We start from the raw sequence: 22431 nt of genomic DNA, 5'->3' as shown, positions 1-22431 counted from the left end.
ACAGCCGTTGTGACAGTGCTGACGCGAGTTTATCGGTTAATAAATTACTGCACAACCAAAAGAAAACTAATATAATAACCGCCAAATATAATACAAGCGCCAGAAGGCCATTGTGCCATTGTCATTCTCACACCTTTAGGTTTCATAGCGACAGTGAAAGAGAACGAAGCGGAATATGACCGGCGTGAGAAGAGCGGATGCAAATTGTAGATAGATCAAGATAGATTACAAAACGGCAGAATGCTCATCACGGGAACAGCAGTATATTTGATTGAACACATTTTTCTCACACTTCACAGCGGAATAATGACACGGCTGGTGGAAAACCTGCTAACAGCAATGAGGAGGTAAGGAGAGAAGATGGCGCTGTGTGCCTTGACCTTTATACGGTAGGAACTTATCTACTGAGGTGGAGTTTCATTTCCTGTACTAGCCACTAGTGAGCAGCATTAAACGTGGTTGTTTAGATCACTATTTACCTGTATTTGAACATAGGCTGCTGAAGCAGAACGGTGTTATTAAGAGTTCGATATTTTGGCGCTATTTCCTGAACTGGGGTCTTGTATCACGGATTTGCGAAATTCTTGAGCCTATCCGCAAACAATAAATTCCCTTTCGTGGCGTAGCGGATTAAGCGTTTCACCACGAATAATTGGAAGAAATACACTACACATATATACACGCGAACACCCTCCCTAAGACGTGCTAGCATCTGATGACAGATGATCACATGCCCTCTAGCTATGTAGAAAAGAGTTCGTAAGAGATGCAGATAAGAAACTCAATGAATCAAAGTGGGCGCGTACAACTTTTACCTAAATAAAGAAAACAGAATTTACAATGACCTTTAATGAGCTGCGGACGTAGGTCTTTCATTGGTGGAAAACCACTAGTTCTCCATACACCTAGGCAGCCTCGAGACAAAATAGTCTAGAAATTATTCTCCCAAAGCAACAACTTTGTCGCTGTTCAGTCTGGCTGTCATTCAAAGTGAGACATGATTTCACGAGAATCATTGCCGTTCAGGCAAAGAGAGGGGGACAAACAAAAAATAATTTACATCAAACCGATGCGGTGAAGAGGCAAGACCTCGACGTCCCATCGTGGGAGGCCTAGGCCCAGCCGACTAAAGTGCTGGTGCTCATTAAAGTTCACTCTCTCTCTCTCTCTCTCTCAAACCTGCGGTATCTGATACATGTCACAGCGATGTCATCGAAGTGGTAGCGCGGCTTGTTTCAGCGCTATGGCAAGGCCATCGCAGTCTTAAGGCGAAAAGTCCCCGCTTCTTATTTGGAACCAGCATTTCGTTTGTCGCATTGACTTACGTTTTGTTGCTGGTCGCCCTGGTCATTACTGGCCAATATATATATTTTGTTTCTTGAAAACAGTATCTCTTATATGCCCCTATCGATACGAATATAATATTGGCAGTCGCACTTCGTCTACATGATTGAAAAGAGCTCGCAACCACACTCACAACACGTTTGCTTTCTCGTTCCAAGTGCCTTATATTTGCGTTTTTTTTTTCAACGTTCTAGGGGCATTGGACAGCCCAAATGGGACAAGTGGTGAGACCGCTCATACAAAAATTTCCGCTATGCACCTGTAACGCTTATATATCTGTCCCTGATGAGAGATTAGCATTAGTAGCAGGAGTGCCAAATGCTTTAAGGTTAGATATTATTGACAGGTGAAGCAGCGTGATTCAAAATTGATGAGCATGTCGAGCTTGCCTATACATAATTCTCACAGATAAAAAAAATTATTCTAGCGACAACTCTTCCCTTTGTTACACTGCAGACAAGCCCTAATTAAATAAGTACAGCAATCGCAGAACAGCCTGCTTTAATTACTAAATAAGAACTTAGCATGTGCTGACGTTTCTTCATACGTGGATAGCCTTTCATATAAGCACAAAACGTGTTACTCCAGCCAACTATATTTGTATCTGCGGTTATGAGTGCAGTCCATATTACGTAGTCTGGGGAATTTTGTCTTACTCATCACATCATCAGCGTGTCAGTGGATTGCTGTTATGTGATGGGCTCGGCCACTGACAAAACATTAAAACAGGAAATACGGACCGCTGTGAGGTGACTTTCCAAACCCGTAATATTGACCAATCAAATTAACGGCCCGCGCACAATGCACTGTCCAATAACACTGATTACAATAACAGAAAGTCCGTGTTAGGTATTCAGATACATAAATATGCCTGCGCATAAAGGCATGTACACGTTTACAATCATACAACACTTCTTCTTACTGTAGACAATGTTCCCTGAGGATGCAAAGATGGAAGGAGAAGCTGGAAATAATATGGTAAGCACCGTGCGTTTCACACAGACAATATCGAGTATTTCTTGTGCTTGTTCAAACTTAAGACTAGTAGAGATGATTGTTCGGACTGTATATCTAACTACGGCAATACGACACGTAAAGGTAGTACAGTTCTTATATAATCTAGACCTTCTGCGATTGCTCCTTTATTAACACGAAATTTATATATCGTATGCAGGCTATAAGAAATGAACAATACCATAAAATAATATGAAATATGCTATCAAAAAGCTATCTATAGCCTCAGATATGACATCGATGATACTTTATACAAAGAAAATGCACCATTTGTTTCGTAGCATGAATTGACTTATCAATCTCATGAGAGTTCGAAACTCATATATATATATATATATATATATATATATATATATATATATATATATATATATATATATATATATATATATATATAATATATATATATATATGTATATATATATATATATATATATATACGACAATAAATACAAAGAACATGCTGGCCTATTTTTCACAACTCACACAGAGAGCGGATAACGACATCGAAAGAAATGGCAGACCAACGCCAGTGGTAAGCATAGTGGCAACGCATGCCAATACTTCATCTCTGCATACAATGATTCAGCAAACATTTGTAAACCGTACTGTCCTCTTAACCTTATCTTAACCTCCTAACCTTATTAACCTTATTAACCTCTTTATTGTCGGACTAAAAATGAAGTAGCTGTTTCTCGCAAGAGTAATAAATCCACTTCTTCCTATTTTCCTATCAACAACGGAGCTAAAAAGAATAAATGACTTTATGATCGTTGTTATCACTGTGTAAAAAGATACGCTTAGCCACTGTTGAAACAATTACTTAACGTCTTCGCTGTGATACTGATAACATATTGTCGGCCACATCACAAAATACTGAATGTCTGGGAGTCATTTGAAGTGGCGCGAAAAATAAAAGCGTATTTAGCGACATGCATGCATGATGTCATGAATACGGATGACACTCACACATTTCGCCATATTTTTGGGACCCCTAGACACAACCAACCGGAAAGACGCGACTGCCTGCTGAGGATGCGTTGATACCGGTAAGCCTAACCAGTTATAGTGAAGTGTACACGGTGTCGAAGAAGCACAATACTCTTGTCGCAGAAAGGCGTAAATGCCGCGATATAGCACACGAATGAGGTTACATGGCCTTCTTAATAATATGCTAATTACCATTGTGAATCAAGCGATCTTGCCGTTTGGAGCATCTCGGAGGAACTATAAGACATCCGAAAGCGGCTCAACCTAATAGAAGGGTTATACGTTTTTATTATTGAATTAAAACCTTCTACAGGCATTTGGATTGCACTAGAGAGCTAAGAAGAACATAAGATCAATGCTGGTGTTTGCTGCTCAGAAGATAATTGTTCCTTGTTTCATGCTGTAGAAAAACATGGGCATTTTGCCCATATTCAAGTCTGAGACACTAATTTTACTTAAGCCATACAGATAACTAATACAAAAAGCCTAAGAAACTGTGCAGTGGTAAGCGTAAAAAATGCCTTATATATAATATCGATGCAAGAGCATATGCACATTAGGAAAGAAAGCAGTTGGCATGATCCGCAGTATAATCTACCACATACACACATGTCCTTTAAATTTTGACAGCCACGAAATGGGTCGATTGTTCCTAAACCCGGAATACCGAAGCCGGGGGTAAGTCCAGAATTCGAATCATAATTTTATCTTGGTTCTTTGTTTTGTTGCGGGTCGTTTCGTACACGAATACCATGGTTAAGCGCTATCTTGATTCCCACATCAATGCGGAAGATTTAACATTTACTTGGGCACTCTTAATGGAAATCACTAGTAGTCACGTAAGAAACGTTACGTGCATAGAATCAAGTGCACAGACATCAGAATAAATGTACTAGCAAACGGTCAGAGCTGGGGACACGCGGGCCCAGGCCACAAATACCCATGATCAATGTCTGCAACCTCAACACGATACCAGTAGAGGGATCATTATGCAGCCCTCTGTATTGTGTACACTGAATGATCGCGGATAAAGCCGAAGTCTTTGGTTTCATAAAAGCGAATGGTTGGCTCCTGGCTTGTCCCTGACGACCGGTCTGTCGCTGCTACTGCTGTAGGATTGTGAATACGTGCAAATCGGTTTGATAAACCATTGAACCTGCCATATTTCTTTTGAGATTGTTGACCTCACTGAGACAGCAAAGGGAACTTTTGCTGTTGGATTTCTTGACGTTGATTATAATCTTGAGTTGACTTTATGAGTCGGTCTGTTCCCATTGGCAATTATGAGGTAATGAAGCGCTTAGGTGCTGAACGGACGATTACATAGGTGTATTCAGATGTTTCAACCTTCGGTCTTGTATTAGATGCGTAGACTTCCTGTCAGTGATTAGGCTGATCAGGGGACACATAGCGTGAATGTTGCGGAATAGTTAGTAACTGTTTCCTTCTGTTCCATGAAATCCTCGAAGGCTCCTCCGGGTCCTAGGGGGTTCATGTCATAGAATAAGTTGGAACGGATTTTTGTTGTAACTACGTAGAGGGTTCTGTGTCGTGCCAGCACTGCAGAGGACAGCCAGTGGTCTGTGAAAGCTAAAACTGGGCCCCATGATGCAACACTAGTGCCCTCTGCGAATGCCTTTCAAATACATGCTTTTCGCACTGCGTATGCCGTCTTCACTATGTCCTTTCTGTAGAGATTATGTAATCGCTTCTAAACGTACACCAACCAACCAGCCTAGTTCTGCAAACTCCTGCCTATAGTTTCCGTTTTTTTGTGCGGAAGAGGAAACCTCTCCACGAAATCTGATATGTAACCAGAAGGGAAAGGTAGCAGACGAATTTTACATTCCTGTTACAATACTTGTTTACATTGATAACAAAAATAAAAAAGAAACGTCGATGTTAAAGGAACGTACGTAATGCGCTTATGACCCTAACAATGTTCGTGATTCCAACATGCTAGCGAACTTCCCCGGCGGCATTATCGTTCTCTTCCTGATACCACGTATCATGACTCAAAAGCGTGGGCACCGCCTACTGTATCCGAAACCACTGGTGCATGTGGGGTGGGACGCGGTTTGGGTTCAAATCACGCGGGTCACGTTCCTCAACAATTAGGGAGGGGTAGTGGTTATCGATGCCCTCCCAGTATCTGTCCTGCACACCAATATTTGGTTTGTTTTAAGCAAAAGAGATGACGTCAGCGCAGCTATCAACACGTGTGATGCTGACCTGGTCGTACTTATCGAGAGATGGTTAAATGCTCCTGTATTATGGGACGTGGAAATGTTTACCCATACGAAGCCTTTTAGTGCTCATCGTTGCGACCGAGATGGTAGAGAAGGGGAGGGACATTGCTTGCCGTTTCTTCCAGTCTGACATAATTCCGCATCATTATCGTATGTAATGTGGAATCTGTCTGGCGCAATGTCATCTTGAACAATAAAACACATGACCGGCGTGTGTTACCGTCCCCCTCATTCAGACATTTCATTGCTCAATAAATTGCATGACGCAATTAACTCTGTCCTGATTCTCTACGCATCATCCCAAGTTACTCTTCTAGGCGACTCTAACTGCCAGACAATAAACTGCACATCGGCATCATCATGATGCACACCGTATTCTTCGCTTTGCGAAGCGTTCCTGGATATTTGCTCTCTTTTCAATTTTTAGTCAAATCGTTAATGCACCAACACGCGTTCTCGGCAGTTCTGTAAACCTTCTTGACCTAATTCTGACAACTATCCCCGATACGGTAGGCACGATAACGTTCACGCCTGGACTCAGCGATCTCTTTTTACTTCAATGTGATCTATGCTTCATTAGATCCCCAGGTATAAAAAGAAAACGAAGCTTATGTTTGACTACAACAAGGCAGACTTTGAAAGGATGAACAGTGAGCTTTCGCTTTTTCTTGTTAACTAACTTCATGATTCTGAATATCGGTCTGTGCAGGAGAAGTGGGACCTGTTTGCAAACGTAATTTTAATTCTTACGAAAGCCTATACTGCCCAAGAAATAATAAAACACGCCATGGTTTAACTCATACTGAAACCGGCTTTCTAACAGGAAAAATCACTTAGTTTGTACTGCGAAATTGCGGCAAATTTAGAAGCTTTGGCATGCATACACTATGGCATCTAACATCCACACGGAAGCTGTCGTTTCTGCATAATCTAATTTCATAAAAAAACACTCCCTACCATGCTTATCTGTAATTCTCGGAAATTTCGGAACATCATGACTAACACCCAGAACGACAACGAGATCTCTTTAGTTGACCAGAATGGCTTACCTGTGCCTAGGAATAAGTGTTCATCCATTTTAAATCATGGGTTTAATCTGAATATCTCATGCACAAGCAATATTTCATTGCCACCATATCCTTTCTCAGACTTTGTAAGTAGGCAGCCAATAGATGTGGCCGGAATTCAGAAGCTCATTGACGTACTGAAACTCGTGTTCCTCTGGTGCTGGCTGTATAAATGCGATTCGTCAAAGAAGCAAGGACATATTCCTCTAGTTTTCTTAATAAAATATTTCCATAATGAATAAATACTTAAATACTGGTATTCTTCCCGAGCATCGGAAGCTGGCGAAGGTAATTCCACTTCATAGGTCAGGTATTGAGTAATCACGCCTTAATTCTAGCCCCATTTCTCTTACGAGCATACTTTGCAAAATTCTTGAACATCTCATCTGCTCCCACTTTGCTAACTTTCTTGTTTCGAACTCTTTTAATTTGGCACAACATGGTTTTAGGAAAGTCGTACTCCTCGCGAGAATCCCCCTTTGAGTTTCACTCAGTTCAGGTTAACTCTTATCGATAATCGTTCTTTAGCTGATTGCATCTTCCTAGATTTCTCTAAAGGATATTTGACGAAATTAATCACTGTCTTGCTCTTCTTAAACTCAGGTACCCAAATACTGACGTAAATCTTCTCAGGTGGATACAATTTTCTGAAGTAATGGTCGAAGTACGTGTTCGCCAACGATAATAATTATTCGTAAGCTTGTGTCCTCTAAGGTGTGTCACAGAGGTCCGTCTAGAGCCCTCTTCTCTTCTTAGATTATGTTAATGACCTTCTCAACTTTGTGGCTTCCCCTAACCACTTATTCGCCAACTATAGCGTTATTTATCGCGATATACCTGAGCCTACCTATGTTTCTGCTTCACAAAGTGACCTAATAGTATAGTAAATGGTGTAATACATGGGCCGTGGATGTAAATGGTAAAAAAAATGTGAAGTTATGGCAGTGCATCATACTACTGCTCATGCTGCTAATATCATACTACTGCTTCCTATGATTTAAATAGTATTTCTTTAGACCCCGTTACCTTTTACAAATACTGAGGTGTCCATATAACTACATATCTTAGCTGGAAGCATCATATCAATTATATAATCAACAACAGTTATCGGACGCTTGGTTAATTGGGCCAAAATTTTTCTAAAGCACGTGTTTCTGCTAAACTGACTATGCGCAAGACATTAGTAGGCTGAAAATTAGAATATGCCTCTGCAATTTGGGACCCCAGTTTCACGAACTTAACATCCTCACTCGAGAAGGTCCACAATAATTCGTCGCGTTTCATTCTTTCCATTTTGTACTAGCAGCACAACTTCAATGAAACTAACGCTATCATTGCCGTCTCTTGAGCTCCGTAGGAAAGTACCTCGCCTTCGCCTTTTTCACAAAATTTGTCATCACGAGGAATTTAAACATGCTTTTATTTCGCAACCATCTTATTGCTCATCCCGCATCGACCATACTTACAAAGTAAATGTCATCAGTTCTAAAGCCAATGCCCTTTTTGCAATCTTTTCTACATCGTACATCGACAGAGTGGGCTCACCTTCCGCCGGTATCATCAATATCATATCACGACTTATTTCGTTCATCTCTCCTGCGATACCTTGAGCTGATACTTAACATGTTATGATTTTTTTTTTATTTAGACATTTAGACATTTATATAGTTTTTAGTGCGTTGTAATCTGTGGATAAGTTGGTCCGCTTGTGATTGTTCTTGGCTGATCACCGTTTATTCTCTTTATCAATTGCTTCTATTTTGACATGTATTTGGCTCGTTATTTTTCTCTCGTAGTTGCCCTTCTGTATTGCCGTTTGTTTCATTAGTCCTAGCTGTGTCCCTAAATATTTCTCTCTATGTTAAGTACCATTCCCCCCTGTAATGCGTATGCGCATCAGAAGGATAAAATGAAATTAATGGTAAAATGACAAAAACTCGCTCTCAATGCATCAAAACCCCTTCCTCAAGGCGACTAACTGTTCAGAATGCCGAAGTAAAAAAAAAAAGGCAGAGAAAAGAAAGCAAGGACTAAGATGATTCAGTGTGTTTTACACTTCAATTATTGTACTGGAGCTTCACAGAAACGCAATTAATATTAATACTGATATTCAAATGAACAAATGGTGGAAAAGCAGAGAAGCAGTTCAGTTCATACATCAAAAGCGACCTAATTATAAGTATTGTAATTTCCAGTGAAAGGTTCACCGAAAAACAACGCTATGTACATATGTGTATGTACATAAGTACATATTGAGCGCCATTTAAAGCGTCTAACAACGTCGCTCTTATAAAATCTACTGGTCTAGGGAGTAAAAAAAGAAAAACTGGCCGCAAATGGGACACGATCCCTCGTCTTGGCCTTGCGCATGCGATGACACGCGAAAACAAGAAAATAAACTAAACCCAAATTTTCGCACGCTTTGTCTATGTGGTGACTTTTGCACAGAGCGACACTGATACAGAAGACACACTCAGCGAAAAAGCCATCGCGGGCAGCACATGTAAAATGTATGACGATTTGCACAGACGAAATTTATCTAAGTTGTTGTAGGAGCCGTTCACGCATAAAATACATCAATGTCATAGACTATGAAACGGCAAGTTTTTACCAAAAAGTGAAGCCTTCTTGTCTATGTTTCATAACTCACAGAACGCCGAGATCGAGAGCGAAGGGAATCAAATGCCAACGCCAGTGGTAAGCAAAATGGGAAGGAACGTTGGTTTTGAATTTCTGGTGTTTTACTTGAAAGTTGAGAAAGTAATAGACCCTTCTTTGTACTTTAATTATATCAAAACAGCGCCAAATAGAAGAAATAATTTATTTTATTATGATTGTTACTTGTAACTCGTATCTAAGTATCCCACGTTTTCAACAATGAGGTGAGGCCTTCGCTGAAACATTACTGTAGCGCGCAAGTGCATCATGAAATTTAAATATTGCATGCGAACAAGGGGAGCTGCATGAAAAATAAGATCGAATTTCGCGTCACATAAACATGGTATCATAACACATTAGTATAGCGGCGACATATTGGGCCATATTTTTCGTCCCTAGACACAACCTACCGGAAGGACACGCCCACCAGCTCCGGAAGTACACGCACCGGTAAGAAGTAACAGTTCACGCTTAAAGCACACGATCATTTTACGAGCAGAGCAATAGCTTTTCTTTAGGTTTAGCGCGTTAAAACACATATATACTATGCGGATAATGTTTTAATATGCTAATCAACTTCCGAAATTACGCTCATTTGCGGCTTACAAGAGTTTGGATAAAGCAGAGCGCGTCAGAGAAAACATAAAAATAGGAGGTTTAGGGTTGTTTGTCTGTCAAAGCAGAACTGGCTGGATTTAGTAGCATTGAAATATAACCCACAAAAGGAACAGCATAAATGCTTTTGCGGAACCAAGGACATTACTCTGTGGCTCAACTGAACACAGTGATTAACCAATGCAACAAAATTTAACTTACTTGCGTACTACATTGCCAAAGACATAGCACCTTTGACAACGATGCTCCGCGTAACACGTTGCGTTAGCAAAGGTAAATTAATGCTTTGTCCGTGTTAGCAATGCCTCTGTCTAATTATCGACTTTTGTAAATACTATAAAAAACCCTAGATTACGTCTCACAATATTTCTGAATATTTTAAATATGCACGCGAATCGCGTACAGCTTGCCGTAATGATAATCCTTCGCGACCATGGCAGGGGTATGCGTCTCGGGGAAGCCAGAAATAACAAAAATGCCCACGCTCCCCTCTTGGCTTTTCCTGTGCCTCCTTCGCTCGTCGTGACGTAACCTGGGTAGGAGCTGTCGATTGGTCGACCGACAAAGAACGATACTGTTAACGTGAAGAGAGTCCAAGCTGTATTCTGGAAGGAGACGGTGGCTCGCCGATCGTGTTTAACTAAACATTTCATCGAGCTTCGATTTTAGGCGGCGTCGTGCGAACGGTGAGCAGGGGCGAACAGTGGACGATCCTTTCTTCGGGCGTGTGGGCGCTACCCGCAGCTTTCGCTGTGCTGGATGAAGCTTGGGAGAGGGCGCGGCGGAGAGAGGAGAGCGCCAGTGGGGGAGAGAAGCGACGGCGGCCCAGAGACCGTGGTGCCCGTATACTCGTTCATGAAACCCCTGTGATACTTTGTCACTTCGAAAAATTCTCGTGGCTGTATGTTCGCGGTGAGAAAGAGTACGCAGGTGCCACTATGCCACCTATCTTCGAGCTCAAAGCGACTAAAGTCCCGCTGAGCTGTTTAACTTTGTTATCATGAAAAAGAAAAAAATATGTATGGCTGAGTGTGCAATAAGTTCAAAAATACTTTTTATTTCGAGGACTTCCCCGACACTGCGCAAAGTATTGATTCTGCCAGGTTGACATTATTTTCCTCTCAGCGCTTTTCTGTCATAATAAATGGCTGTCTCTTCACACTCTTCCAATGACGTCTGCAACGCCGGGAGATGAAGTTCTTTAGTTTCTACGCAATATGACAGTCCACTATATAATAGAATAAGGGCAGAAAACCTGAATGTCGAAAGCCAAATTTGCGGAATTCAATTTTTAAACCTCGGCTTGTCGATATAGGTTCCCTGGCTGACGACCAATAGTAAAATGTCAATATAAAATTCCGCGTCCTATGTATTTTTCACATGTCACTAATTGGAAAGGGCACGAATGAAACTTTGGCGCACTTTTAACGTAGTAGATAAAAATGAACCGAGAACAGTTACACAAGGTTTTTCCGGAGAAACCATGTAATCGCGCATTTTGAGAGGAGGAGGTAATTTGCGAAATGAAATTAAGGAAGGATTGCCGACGCCTAATATCGGTTTCACATGGGGCACTTTAAACAGCAATCGAATTTTTCGATCGCGATTCACTGCTTTTCCCAAGCTAGGAAAGTGGTTCAATTGTTATCAAGAAAAATGAGGCCAATCGGGCTTGATAGCGATCGAAAGGTTCTGTGTAACGATTGTATAAGGCCAATATGTAGCACAAGAGCTACGCATATTCACTACTGCTCAGTTTCAAAAATACAAACTACAAATAAAACAGTCACAGAACTTCTTGCGCTTCCTACTAATGCAAATCGTTGTAAATCGCAATTCTGAACACATTTACGTTAGTGTCTATGAATCCGAATTATCATTTATTACACTTTTTACATAATATAAACACTACCCTCCAACACTAACCGCCAACGCATTGATCATACAATTCATAACTTCGCATCTACCTCGTTTCACAGAGAGAAGACACCGACTATGAAAATATTGGAATGTCGATGCCACTGGTAAGAACACTTGTGAAGACATCTTTTTTACATTATTATTCAAATACCATAAATGCCCATGCGGACATTACATAGGGCTGTTACAATAAATCAGTGATAGATACAGTACACGCATTTAACCAGATATTGCATGTTAAAACCAAAGCAGCACAAGCAGAAAGACCGGAGAAAAAAAGAATAAAAAACGTAAAAGCACAACAACAACACATTCTAAGCTTTGAAGACACCAATAGTCATTAAAATGGGTGTTACACAAGATCAAGATTACTTGGTTACTTGATCAAAGGAAAATGCTTGTTTAAGATATGTACACATACCAGCAGATACTGAGGGTAACAATGCGAAAGAAACACAACCCCAAAACATTTTAATCACCACAAAGAACTCGGTGCTAACCCAGAAACAAAGTCATTTGCACAAGGAACAACAAAAAATGGGGAGGAAAAAAGAAAGTAAAATCAGAAAATGAAAGCGCAGGAACACACAGACGTCTACAACGAATGAGCAAGAGAATCCTACGTGTGTACATTAAAACAGTGTTCCAGTTTTGCTAGGAAATCACAATGACTTAGAGCCGATAAGATTTCATTTGGTAACATATTCCAATAATATAGCGTGAGAAAGATGTGTTCGTGACTGAAGAAGTTGGTACGTGCAAGAAAGGGCCGCACGCTAAAAGGATGATGAAGGTGCGGGAAGATACCATGGGCGGGCTTGATGTGGCATGCGTTGAAAGACGACCTGCAGTGATAAAACTTGTGAAAATAGGAAAGAAGTCCCATCAGGCTTCGATCTGCTAGAGAGGGGAGATTTAGAGATATTTTAATTTTATTTACAATAAACGTAGGTGATTAATTTTTCGTAATTAACGAAAACTACGTAACTACGTATATAAATAGTTTTGAAAATTGCACAGTATTATTGCATGAGCTGCAAAAAGCACACATTCGTCTGGTGATTGCCATTATTTTTCGACAGTATTCACGGAAGGCTTTGAGGGCAGCGTTAAATTGCATTAAAATAATGTCAGCATTTAGTAGCCTCCAAAACAGTGTATTCCTTAACATTCTAGTATGAAAGCTTTGTGCCGTGGTAGAAAAAATGTTATTTCAATGCAGCGAGGCTTCTGGTTACGGATAGTATACAAAATAGGCTTAAAATTCGTTCATCGTGAGGGACTTTCCGTGGTTGCCTTTTAGAAGTTCAGACTTCGAGGCCCATGATTCGCTGACTGGTTGGGTTAAACCAACTAGAAATAAACAATGGTGGTAACAGCAGGTGCAGCTCAATGTTCCTAGTTTAGATACCGCGGCGGTCTACTGTTTTCACAAAGACGTTATATTTTGTAGCGCAACAGAAAGCCTGCCATTTGAAGCGCCTAATCGTGCAGTGGTTTCTCCGGAAATTGAGTAGAAATATTTATAGAAAAAAACAGAATTACTTTGATCTGCGTAGTCTCTTCTTGAACGGACCGTGAAATACTTTTCTGTCTAACCATAAGATGGGCTCACTGTTGGAGTACGTCGTCCCACGAATCTAGTGCCGCAAGAAATTTTTCGAATCCTTCAATTATAAGTGGAGCTATCGCACGGATACCCTGTCTATTCGATTCCGCTAGCCCCCGGAAGAAAAGTTGAGTGTCGCGGCATCCTGTAGTGGCAGGGGTAGACTACGCCACGCAGCAAACGCCGCTGCCATCTCGGAGAGCATGTGCCTACTACGCGGCTATGGGCAATGAAAGAATGATTAAATTATGGGGTTTTACGTGCCAAAACCACTTTCTGATTATGAGGCACGCCGTAGTGGAGGACTCCGGAAATTTCGACCACCTGGGGTTCTTTAACGTGCACCTAAATCTAAGTACACGGGTGTTTTCGCATCTCGGCCCCATCGAAATGCGGCCGCCATGGCCGGGATTCAATCCCGCGACCTCGTGCTCAGCAGCCCAACACCATAGCCACTGAGCAACCACGGCGGGTAATGAAAAAAAAAAAAGAAATAATTTTTCGGCCGCTTCGACATCATAGATATGTATGCTTTTCATTTATTCAACTCAAAATTAGCAATTTTATGTAGCTGAGAATTTTCTCGGGATCACAACATAAGTTAATATGGTCGCCCAACTGCATTCAATCAGCTTTTGATGATGACACTCCGACATTCCAAGAGGGCAAGCGCCTGTTCGCTGCTTTTGGGAAGAAACCTTGAAGTCTGTGATGCACATAGTGCAATGACACTTGGTGCACCTGTTCACATGAGCCTCGTTAACTTATCGGCAACGTGCTTTTAATGTCTTCAAAAGATGTTTCGGGGCTTCTTTGAAACTGCACGGTGGCTGATACCCGATTATTCGACGCGACCATAATCTCGGAGGCGATGCATCAATGAACCCCTTAGTTCCCCACGACTTCGTTCATTTCCACAAGGCGGCGCTGCATCCGAGCACGCGCTAGCTGAATACGAAAGAAATTACTCTCCTACCAAAGAAAAGTTAGCCGCTGACAATAAACTGCAATTCCAGGCAATACAATATTGTGCACCAGCAAAACGACTCTCCCTTGCGTGGCTTCTTGGTTGCGCGAGGGGTTGCACTGTTCCACAGCGAAGCGGCTTAACGTGTCACTCATGCAATGGCCGAATTAAAACTATAGTTCCTTGTTTGCGGGATACTAGCATGCTCGTGTCCTTCATCAGCACACACAATCTTCTCATTCCGACCACAATATAACGACATGGTCAGAGCGGTGCAAATAATACTCGTACAAACACGAACGTAACGAAAACAACCTCACGGCTACATTGTCATTGCATTTTCAACAGATCTAAAGACGTTCCCGTATAGACTAACACAATCAGGCATCTTTATGAGGTTCGCAGCCGCTGTGAGAGTGCTGATGCATGATTATCCGTCAATAAATTACGGCACAACTAAAAAAATTATAATAAGCTCCAAATATAGGCGCCAGAAAGCCATCTTGCTATTGTCATTATGAAAACTTTACATTTCATAGCTACCGTGAAAGCGGACTATAGGGAATATGACAGGGGTGAGAAGAGAGGATGCAAATTGTAGATAGACAAAATACAGAATAGAAAACGGCAGAATGCTCATCACGCTAACAGCGGTATATTTGACTGAACACATTTTTCTCACACTTCACAGCGGAATAATGACACGGCTGGTGGAAAACCTGCTAACAGCTATGAGGAGGTAAGGAGAGAAGATGGCGCAGTGTGCCGTGGCCTTTATACGGTAGGAACTTATCTACTGAGGTGCAGTGTAATTTCCTGTAGTAGCCACTAGTGAGCAGCATTAAACGTGGTTGTTTTGATTTTGAAAAGCGATGTGATCACTATTTACCTGCACATAAACATACATTACGAAAGTAGAACGGTGTTATTGAGGCTTCGACTTTTGGCGCTATTTTTCGAACTGGGCTCTTGCATCAGGGATCTTTGAAATCCTTGAGCATGTCAGGTAACAACGAATTTCCCTTCGTGGCGTAGTGGATTAAGCGTTTCTTTCGCGTACGCACTACAAATAATTGGAGGACACGCACAACACATACATACACGAGAACACCCTCACCAAGACGAGCTGGCATCTGACAACGAATGATCACCAGCCCTGTAGCTATGTTGAGAGGAGTTCCTAAGATATGCAGATAAGAAACTCAATGAACCAAAGTGGCCGCGTGCAAGTTTAACCTAAATTACAAAAATAGAACTTTTACACTAGCTCACGGGTCTGTTCTCTTGAACAACTTCGAATGTCCTTTAATGAGCTGCGGACGTAGGTCTTCCATTAGAGGGAAACCAATAGTTCTCTATACCCCTAGGTAGACTTGAGAGAAAATGGTGTAGGAATTATTCTCCCAAAGCAACAACGTTGTGGCTCTTTATTCTGGCTGTCGTTTAAAGTGGGACATCGTTTCACGAAAATCATTGCCTTTCAGGCAAAGAGAGGCGAAGAGACAAGAAATAATTTACATCAAACCTGCGGTATCTGATACTTGTCACACCGATGTCGTCCAAGTCGCAGCGCGGCTTGCGTTAGCGTAATGGCATAGTACTACATCGCACACTTTCGGTGAAAAGTCGACGCTTCTTACTTGGAACCAGTATTTTGGTCGTCGCCCTGACTTCCGTTTTGTTGCTGGTCGTCGCCGTCATTATTAGCCAATATATATTGATTCTTAAGAACAGTATCTCTTAAAAGCACCCATCCATACGAATACAGTATTGGCAGTCGCACTTCCTCAACATGATTGCAAGGGGCTCGAAACCACATTCATAATATGTTTGCTATCTCGTTCCGAGCATTCTTCTTTATCTTTCTATGCCTCAGTCCAAGTGCCTTATATCTGCCTTTCTTCAACGTTCTAGGGGCATCGGACGGCCCAAATGGGACAAGTGGTGAGACCACTCATGCAAAAACTTCCACTATGCACCTCTAACCACTGTCCCTGATGAGAGATTAGCAATAGCAGCAGGAGTGCCAAATGCTTTAAGGTTAGATTTTATTGACAGGTGAACCAGCGTGATCCATGATTGATGAGCATGTCGAGTTTGCGTAGACATCCTTCTCACGGATAAAAATCTTATTGTAGCCACAACTTGTATTCTTTGTTATACTGCATGCAAGTCCTAATTAAAAGAAGTACAGCGATAGCAGAACAGCGGGCTTTTAATAGCTGTTTTATTACGAATTATGAACTTGACATGCGCTGTCTTTTCCTCGTATACTTGCATAGCCTTGCATATAAGTACAAAACGTGTTACTCAACCCAACTATGTTTGTATCTACGGTTATGAGTACAGTGCATAATATGCAGTCCGGGGAATTTCGTCTTACTCATCCCAACATCAACATGTCAGTGGATTGTAGTTATGTTATCGGCTCGGCCACTGACAAAACATCAAAGCAGGAAATACGGACGGCTGTGAGGCGACTTCACAAACCGGTAATATGGACCAATCAAATTAACGGCCCGCGCATAATGCACTGTACAATAACACTGATTACGATAACAGAAAGTCCGTGCTAGGTGTTCAGATACACAAATATACCTGCGCAAAAAGCCACGTGCACGTTTACAATCATACAACACTTCTTCTTACTGTAGACAATGTTCCCTGAGGATGCGAGGATGGAAGGAGAAGCTGGAAATAATATGGTAAGCACAGTGCGTTTCACACAGACAATATCGAGTATTTCTTCTGCTTCTTCAAACTTAGACTCGTAGCGATAATAGTTAGGACTGTATATCTAACTACGGCAATAAGGCTATAAGGAATGAACAAACCCACAAAATAACAATAAATATGCTATCAAAAGGCTACCTATAGCGTCACATATGACATCGATGATACTTTCCACAAAGAAAGTGAACCATTTGTTTCATAGTTGAAATTGATTTATCGATCACAGCAGCGTTTGAAACTAATATATTAAAAGGAAGCCAAGAACACAGAGAGCAGATATCTACAGCGAAAGAAATGGCAGACCAACGCAAGTGATAAGCAAAGTGGCAACGAATGCCAATACTTTGTCTCTGGACACAATGATTCCACAAACATTTGTTACCATCTCATATCTGTATTTTCGGACTAAAAGTGGAGTAGCTGTCATGCGTAAAAGTAATAAGTCCAGTTCTTCATATTTTTCTATCAACAACGGAGCGCAAAAAGCATAGATGACTTTTTTACAATTGTTATCTCGGTGTAAACAGGCATCCCGACCCGCTTTTCCACAATTACTTAAGGTCTTCACTGTAATACTGATAACATATGGCCGTGCACATCTCAAAAGGCTGAACGTCCGGGAGTCATATGATGTGGCGCGAAAAAAATAGGTGGACATCGTGACACGCAAGCATGATGTCTTGAATACGGATGACACTCACACATTCCGCCATATTTTTGGGACCTCTAGACACAACCGACCGGAAAGACGCGACTGCCTGCTGAGGATGCGTTCGTGTGGCGCACGAAACTAGCGCACGAATGTGCCTACTTGGCTTTTTTTTCATAATATGCTAATTACCAATAGGAATTAAGCGATCTTGCCGTTTGGAGCATCTCAGAGGAAATATAAGACATCTGAAAGCGGCTGAAACTAACGGAACGGTTATACGTTGTTATTATTGAATTAGAACATTCTACAGCTATTTGTATTAGACTACAGAGGTAAGAAAAATATAAGAGAAATGCTAATGTTTGCTCGTCAGAAGATAATCCTTCCTTGCTGCCTGCTGTGTAAAAAACATGGGCATTTTGCCCACATTTGAGTCTGAGCCGCTCATTGTACTTAAGCCGAAGCAGGTAATCAATACAAGAAGCTTAACACAAACTGTGCAGGGGTAACTGTAAAAAATTTCTTTTTGTTGGATCGATGCAAGAGCATATGTAAATAAGAAAAGAAAGCACCATGACATAATACGCAGTATAATCTACCGCATACACACATCTATGCGTTTTGATAGCCACGCAATGGGTCGATTGTTCCTTATCCTGGAAGACCGATGCCTGGGGTAAGTCCGAAAATTCGGATCATAATTTTATTTTGGTTCTTTAGTTTTGTAGCAGGTCGTCTCCTACATGAATAGAAGGGTTAAGCTCTTTCTTGATTCCCACGAAATTGCGGAAGATTGAAAATTTACTTGGGTACTCCTAATGGAAATCACGATTAGTCACGTAAGAAACGTTAAGTACATGGAAAGAAGCGCACGCACATCAGATGAAATATACTAGGAAATGTTTAGAGTCGATGAAACGGGGGAAACTCGTTCCGCGTTATTATCGCATGTAATATAAAATCTGTCTGGTGCGGTGTCAGTTTGAACCTTAAAACACACATAATCGGTGTATGTTACCGTCCACCTTATGCAGATATTTTGTTCGTCAATGAATTGCATGACGCAAATAACTCTGCCCTGATTCGATACCCATCATCCCTAGTAACACTTCTAGGCGAATTTAGCTACCCGACAATAAACTGGAAATCGGCACCATCATGTTGCACACCGTATTCTTAACTTTGCCAAGCTTTCCATGGTACGTACTCTCTTTTAAATTTTACTAAAATCGTTAATGTTACAACACGCATTGTTGGCAGTTCTGGAAACCATCTTGAACTAATTCTCACCATTAAAACCGAGATGGTAGACACGATAACTTTCAACTCAGCGATCACTCTTTACTTTCAATGTCATCTATGCTTCATTGCAACCCCAGCTACGCAAAAAACGAACGGTTATGTTTGACTACAACGAGGCAGACTTTGAAGAATTCATTCAGGTACCCAAATAGTCAGGTACCCAAATAGTCAGGTACCCAAATACTGACGTAAATCTTTTCAGGTGGATTGAATTTCCTCAAGGAACGGTCGTAGTACGTGTTCGCTAACCATAATAATTAATCGTTAACATCTGTCTCGTGAGGTGGGCCACAGGGGTCCGTCTAGGGCGCTCTTTTCATCTTAGTTGATATTAATGACCTTCCTTGGACATTGGGCATTCCTTGGGTATTAATGACATAGGCCATGGATTTAAATGTTACAAAAATGTAAAGTTATGGCAGTATCACGCACTAATATCGATACTCCTGCTTGCTATGAATTAAATAGTATTCCTTTAGATCCCGCCACCCTTTAGATATAGTTAGGCGTCCATATAACTAATGATCTTAGCTAGAATCATCATATCAATTATATAATCAACAACAGTTATCGCATGCTTGGCTACCTGCGCCGAAATTTTTCTAAAGTACCTGTGTTTGCTAAGCTGACTATGTACAAGACATTAGTACGTTCAAAATTAGTATATGCCTCTGCAATTTTGTACCCTGGTTTCACGAACTTAACATCCTCACTCGAGAAGGTCCACAATAATTCGGCGCGTTTCATTGTTTCCAGTTACAACGACACTAGCAGCACAACTTCAATGAAATTAACGCTATCATTGCAGTCTCTTGAGCTCCGTAGGAAAGTACCTCGCCTTCGCCTTTTTCACAAAATTTGTCATCACGAGGAATTTAAACATGCTTTTACTTCTCAACTATTCTATCGCTCATCCCGCATCGACCATCCTTACAATGTAAGCGTCATCAGTTATAAAACCAATGCCCTTTTTGCAATATTTTCTACCTCGTACATCGGCAGAGTGGACTCACCTTCTACCCGTAGCATTAATTTCAGATCACGACTTATTTCGTTCATCTGTCGTGCGATATCTTGATGCGGATCCTTAACATATTAATAATTTTTTATTTTTGCAGAGATTTATCTGGTTTTTAGTGCGTTGTAATATGTGGATAAGTTGCTCCGCTTGTGATTGTTCTTTTCTGATCACCGTTTATTCCTTGTCAACTACTTATACTTTAACATGTATTTGGCTCGTTATTTTTCTTCGTAGTTGCTTTTCTGTATTGCCGTTTGTTTCATTAGTCTTAACTGTGGCCATAAATTTTCCCTCTGTAATGCGTATCCGCATAAGAGGGATAAAATGAAATTAAAAAAAAAATGACAAAAACTCGCTCTCAATGCATCAAAACCCATTCCTCAAGGTGCCTCACTGTTCAGAATGCCAAAGTAAAAAAAAATGCAGAGAAAAGAAAGCAAGGACTAAAATGGTTCAGTGTGTTGTACACTGCAATTATTATAGTGGAGCTTCACAGAAATGCAGTTAATATTAATACTGATATTCAAATGAACAAGTGGTGGAAAAGCTCAAAACTACTTCTGTTCATACATCAAAACCGACCCAATTTTAACTATTGCAATTTTCAAGTGAAAGGTTCACCGAAAAACAACACTAAGTACATGTGTCAACATATAACACTTCAATGGTCATTTCACATTAATCTGTAGGGTAGTGGTATAATAAACGGCCATTTTATTGATGGCCCCACCATTTTTTGCGGGGATTTTAGACGCTCTCTCAGCAACGAAAACGAAAAAATACACTTGCTTTCCTCCTAACATCTATAGAAAGTCATTAGCGTCCCAATGCTTTAGGACAATGATTCAGTTCCCATTAGGACAACCAATACGATCTGCCTGAGTGTGTCGCAATGTTGGAATAAATACTGTATGAATGCGAAAATGTTTTGCAAGTCGTGCAAAAGCTCGTCATAACACGCTCACGTTGAATGAAGCCAGTGACTCTTTGAAATGAAATTGCGTTCGTTTGCGGCAGTTATTGATGGGGCATCATGATGGCCGACACTAAAACTTATATTCACAAAAAATATGTGGGAAACGAAATGCAAGACGTTCGAACTTTAAATTAAATGAAACACGTCGGTTAGTTGGCCGTGCATATTTTTTTTGGTCGCAGCGCTAAGGACAAAGGCGAGCATTAAGACACATTGACATTTTAAGTGTGTAATAACCAATGTCCGCGTCCTGTATGCCGTGCCCAACGATATGCAGCATCTATAATTTAACGCGTTTAACCTCGGTTGATCAGTACTAAAATGTGGATTTGCTCGGCTGCTATTGCAAGATTCAACTGTTACTCTTACGCCGACACTGTGTTTTAACTGAAAATGCGGTTGAAATACAAAGTGAAGACATTCCCAACGTTGCACTTTACGTGAGAAGAAGAGACAAGCGCATTTTTCAACAGCACTACTACAATATATATATATATATATATATATATATATATATATATATATATATATATATATATATTATATATATATATTATATATATATATATATATATATATATATATTGTCGCTTTTTTTTCTGTTCTTTCGACTTCTCTCTCGCGAAGCGCGGAGCAATAAATTTGCTGCAAATTGCTTTGTCTCATGACTTTTGAAACAAATTTTTATTGCACGCCTATTCAACGTTTCATATTTTACGGGTCTCGCACTGTGGATGTTGAAAACGCTGTATCAAATTTTTATTTATTTATTTATTCATACACCATAAAGGCCCATTCGAGCAATACATTGGGGGGGAGGCAGTTGCAATTACAAACGTGTAAAAAAGAACATTTGTACGATACAGTGATCTAATTATATACAGAAAGAATAACATACGCATGTAAGCACTCAACACTGAAATAATCCCACATTTAGGAAAATCTTCAACTTGTTAACAAAAACATTATGATTAATGGCGGATACAATGTCCCTCGGTAGTTTATTCCAATGATATATTGCCAAAAGTAATAGTGAATGACGATACAGATTAGTGCGAGCAAAAAAGGGTTGCACTTTAAACGGGTGATCAAAACGCTAAAAATACTGTGAGCTGCAGTGATGTAAGATTCGCGGAACTGGGATCTACTATGATAAAGCGGTTGAAAATGGGACAACAATGTTATTAGTCGGCGGTTTTGAAGAGAGGGCAATGAAAGTGACTCCTTGACATCCGTAACACTGTAGTTTCGCGACTATTTCTTTGTGATATATCTTGCTGCTTTATTTTGTATTGCTTCGAGTTGATCGATCAG

General features: G+C 40.7%; 1 protein-coding gene and 1 long non-coding RNA gene across 25 annotated transcripts in view; both read left to right on the top strand.

Moving 5' to 3' along the window:
- LOC126517704 (uncharacterized) overlaps positions 1 to 22431 on the top strand; it is a 317963-nt gene that overhangs the window by 5592 nt on the left and 289940 nt on the right. For 23 of the 24 annotated variants that reach the window (XM_072285420.1, XM_072285416.1, XM_072285407.1 and 20 more), the window contains exons 4-8: positions 300 to 347; positions 1539 to 1568; positions 2272 to 2322; positions 2849 to 2893; positions 3357 to 3407. In XM_072285420.1, coding sequence (XP_072141521.1) covers positions 300 to 347; positions 1539 to 1568; positions 2272 to 2322; positions 2849 to 2893; positions 3357 to 3407 — 225 coding nt within the window. The remainder of the gene's footprint in view (positions 1 to 299; positions 348 to 1538; positions 1569 to 2271; positions 2323 to 2848; positions 2894 to 3356; positions 3408 to 22431) is intronic. The other variant, XM_072285412.1, reaches the window with a different exon arrangement.
- On the top strand, positions 16346 to 17940 carry LOC140214104 (uncharacterized). The gene is made up of 3 exons (XR_011891030.1): positions 16346 to 16377; positions 17088 to 17138; positions 17897 to 17940. It is a non-coding gene; the product is annotated as an uncharacterized lncRNA (long non-coding RNA).

The sequence above is a fragment of the Dermacentor andersoni genome, chromosome 11 (genome assembly GCF_023375885.2).
Source record: "Dermacentor andersoni chromosome 11, qqDerAnde1_hic_scaffold, whole genome shotgun sequence".
NCBI classification, from domain to species: Eukaryota; Metazoa; Arthropoda; class Arachnida; order Ixodida; family Ixodidae; genus Dermacentor; species Dermacentor andersoni.
The sequence above is the reverse complement of the archived record's forward strand: the minus strand, read 5'-3'. Positions and strand labels throughout refer to the sequence as shown.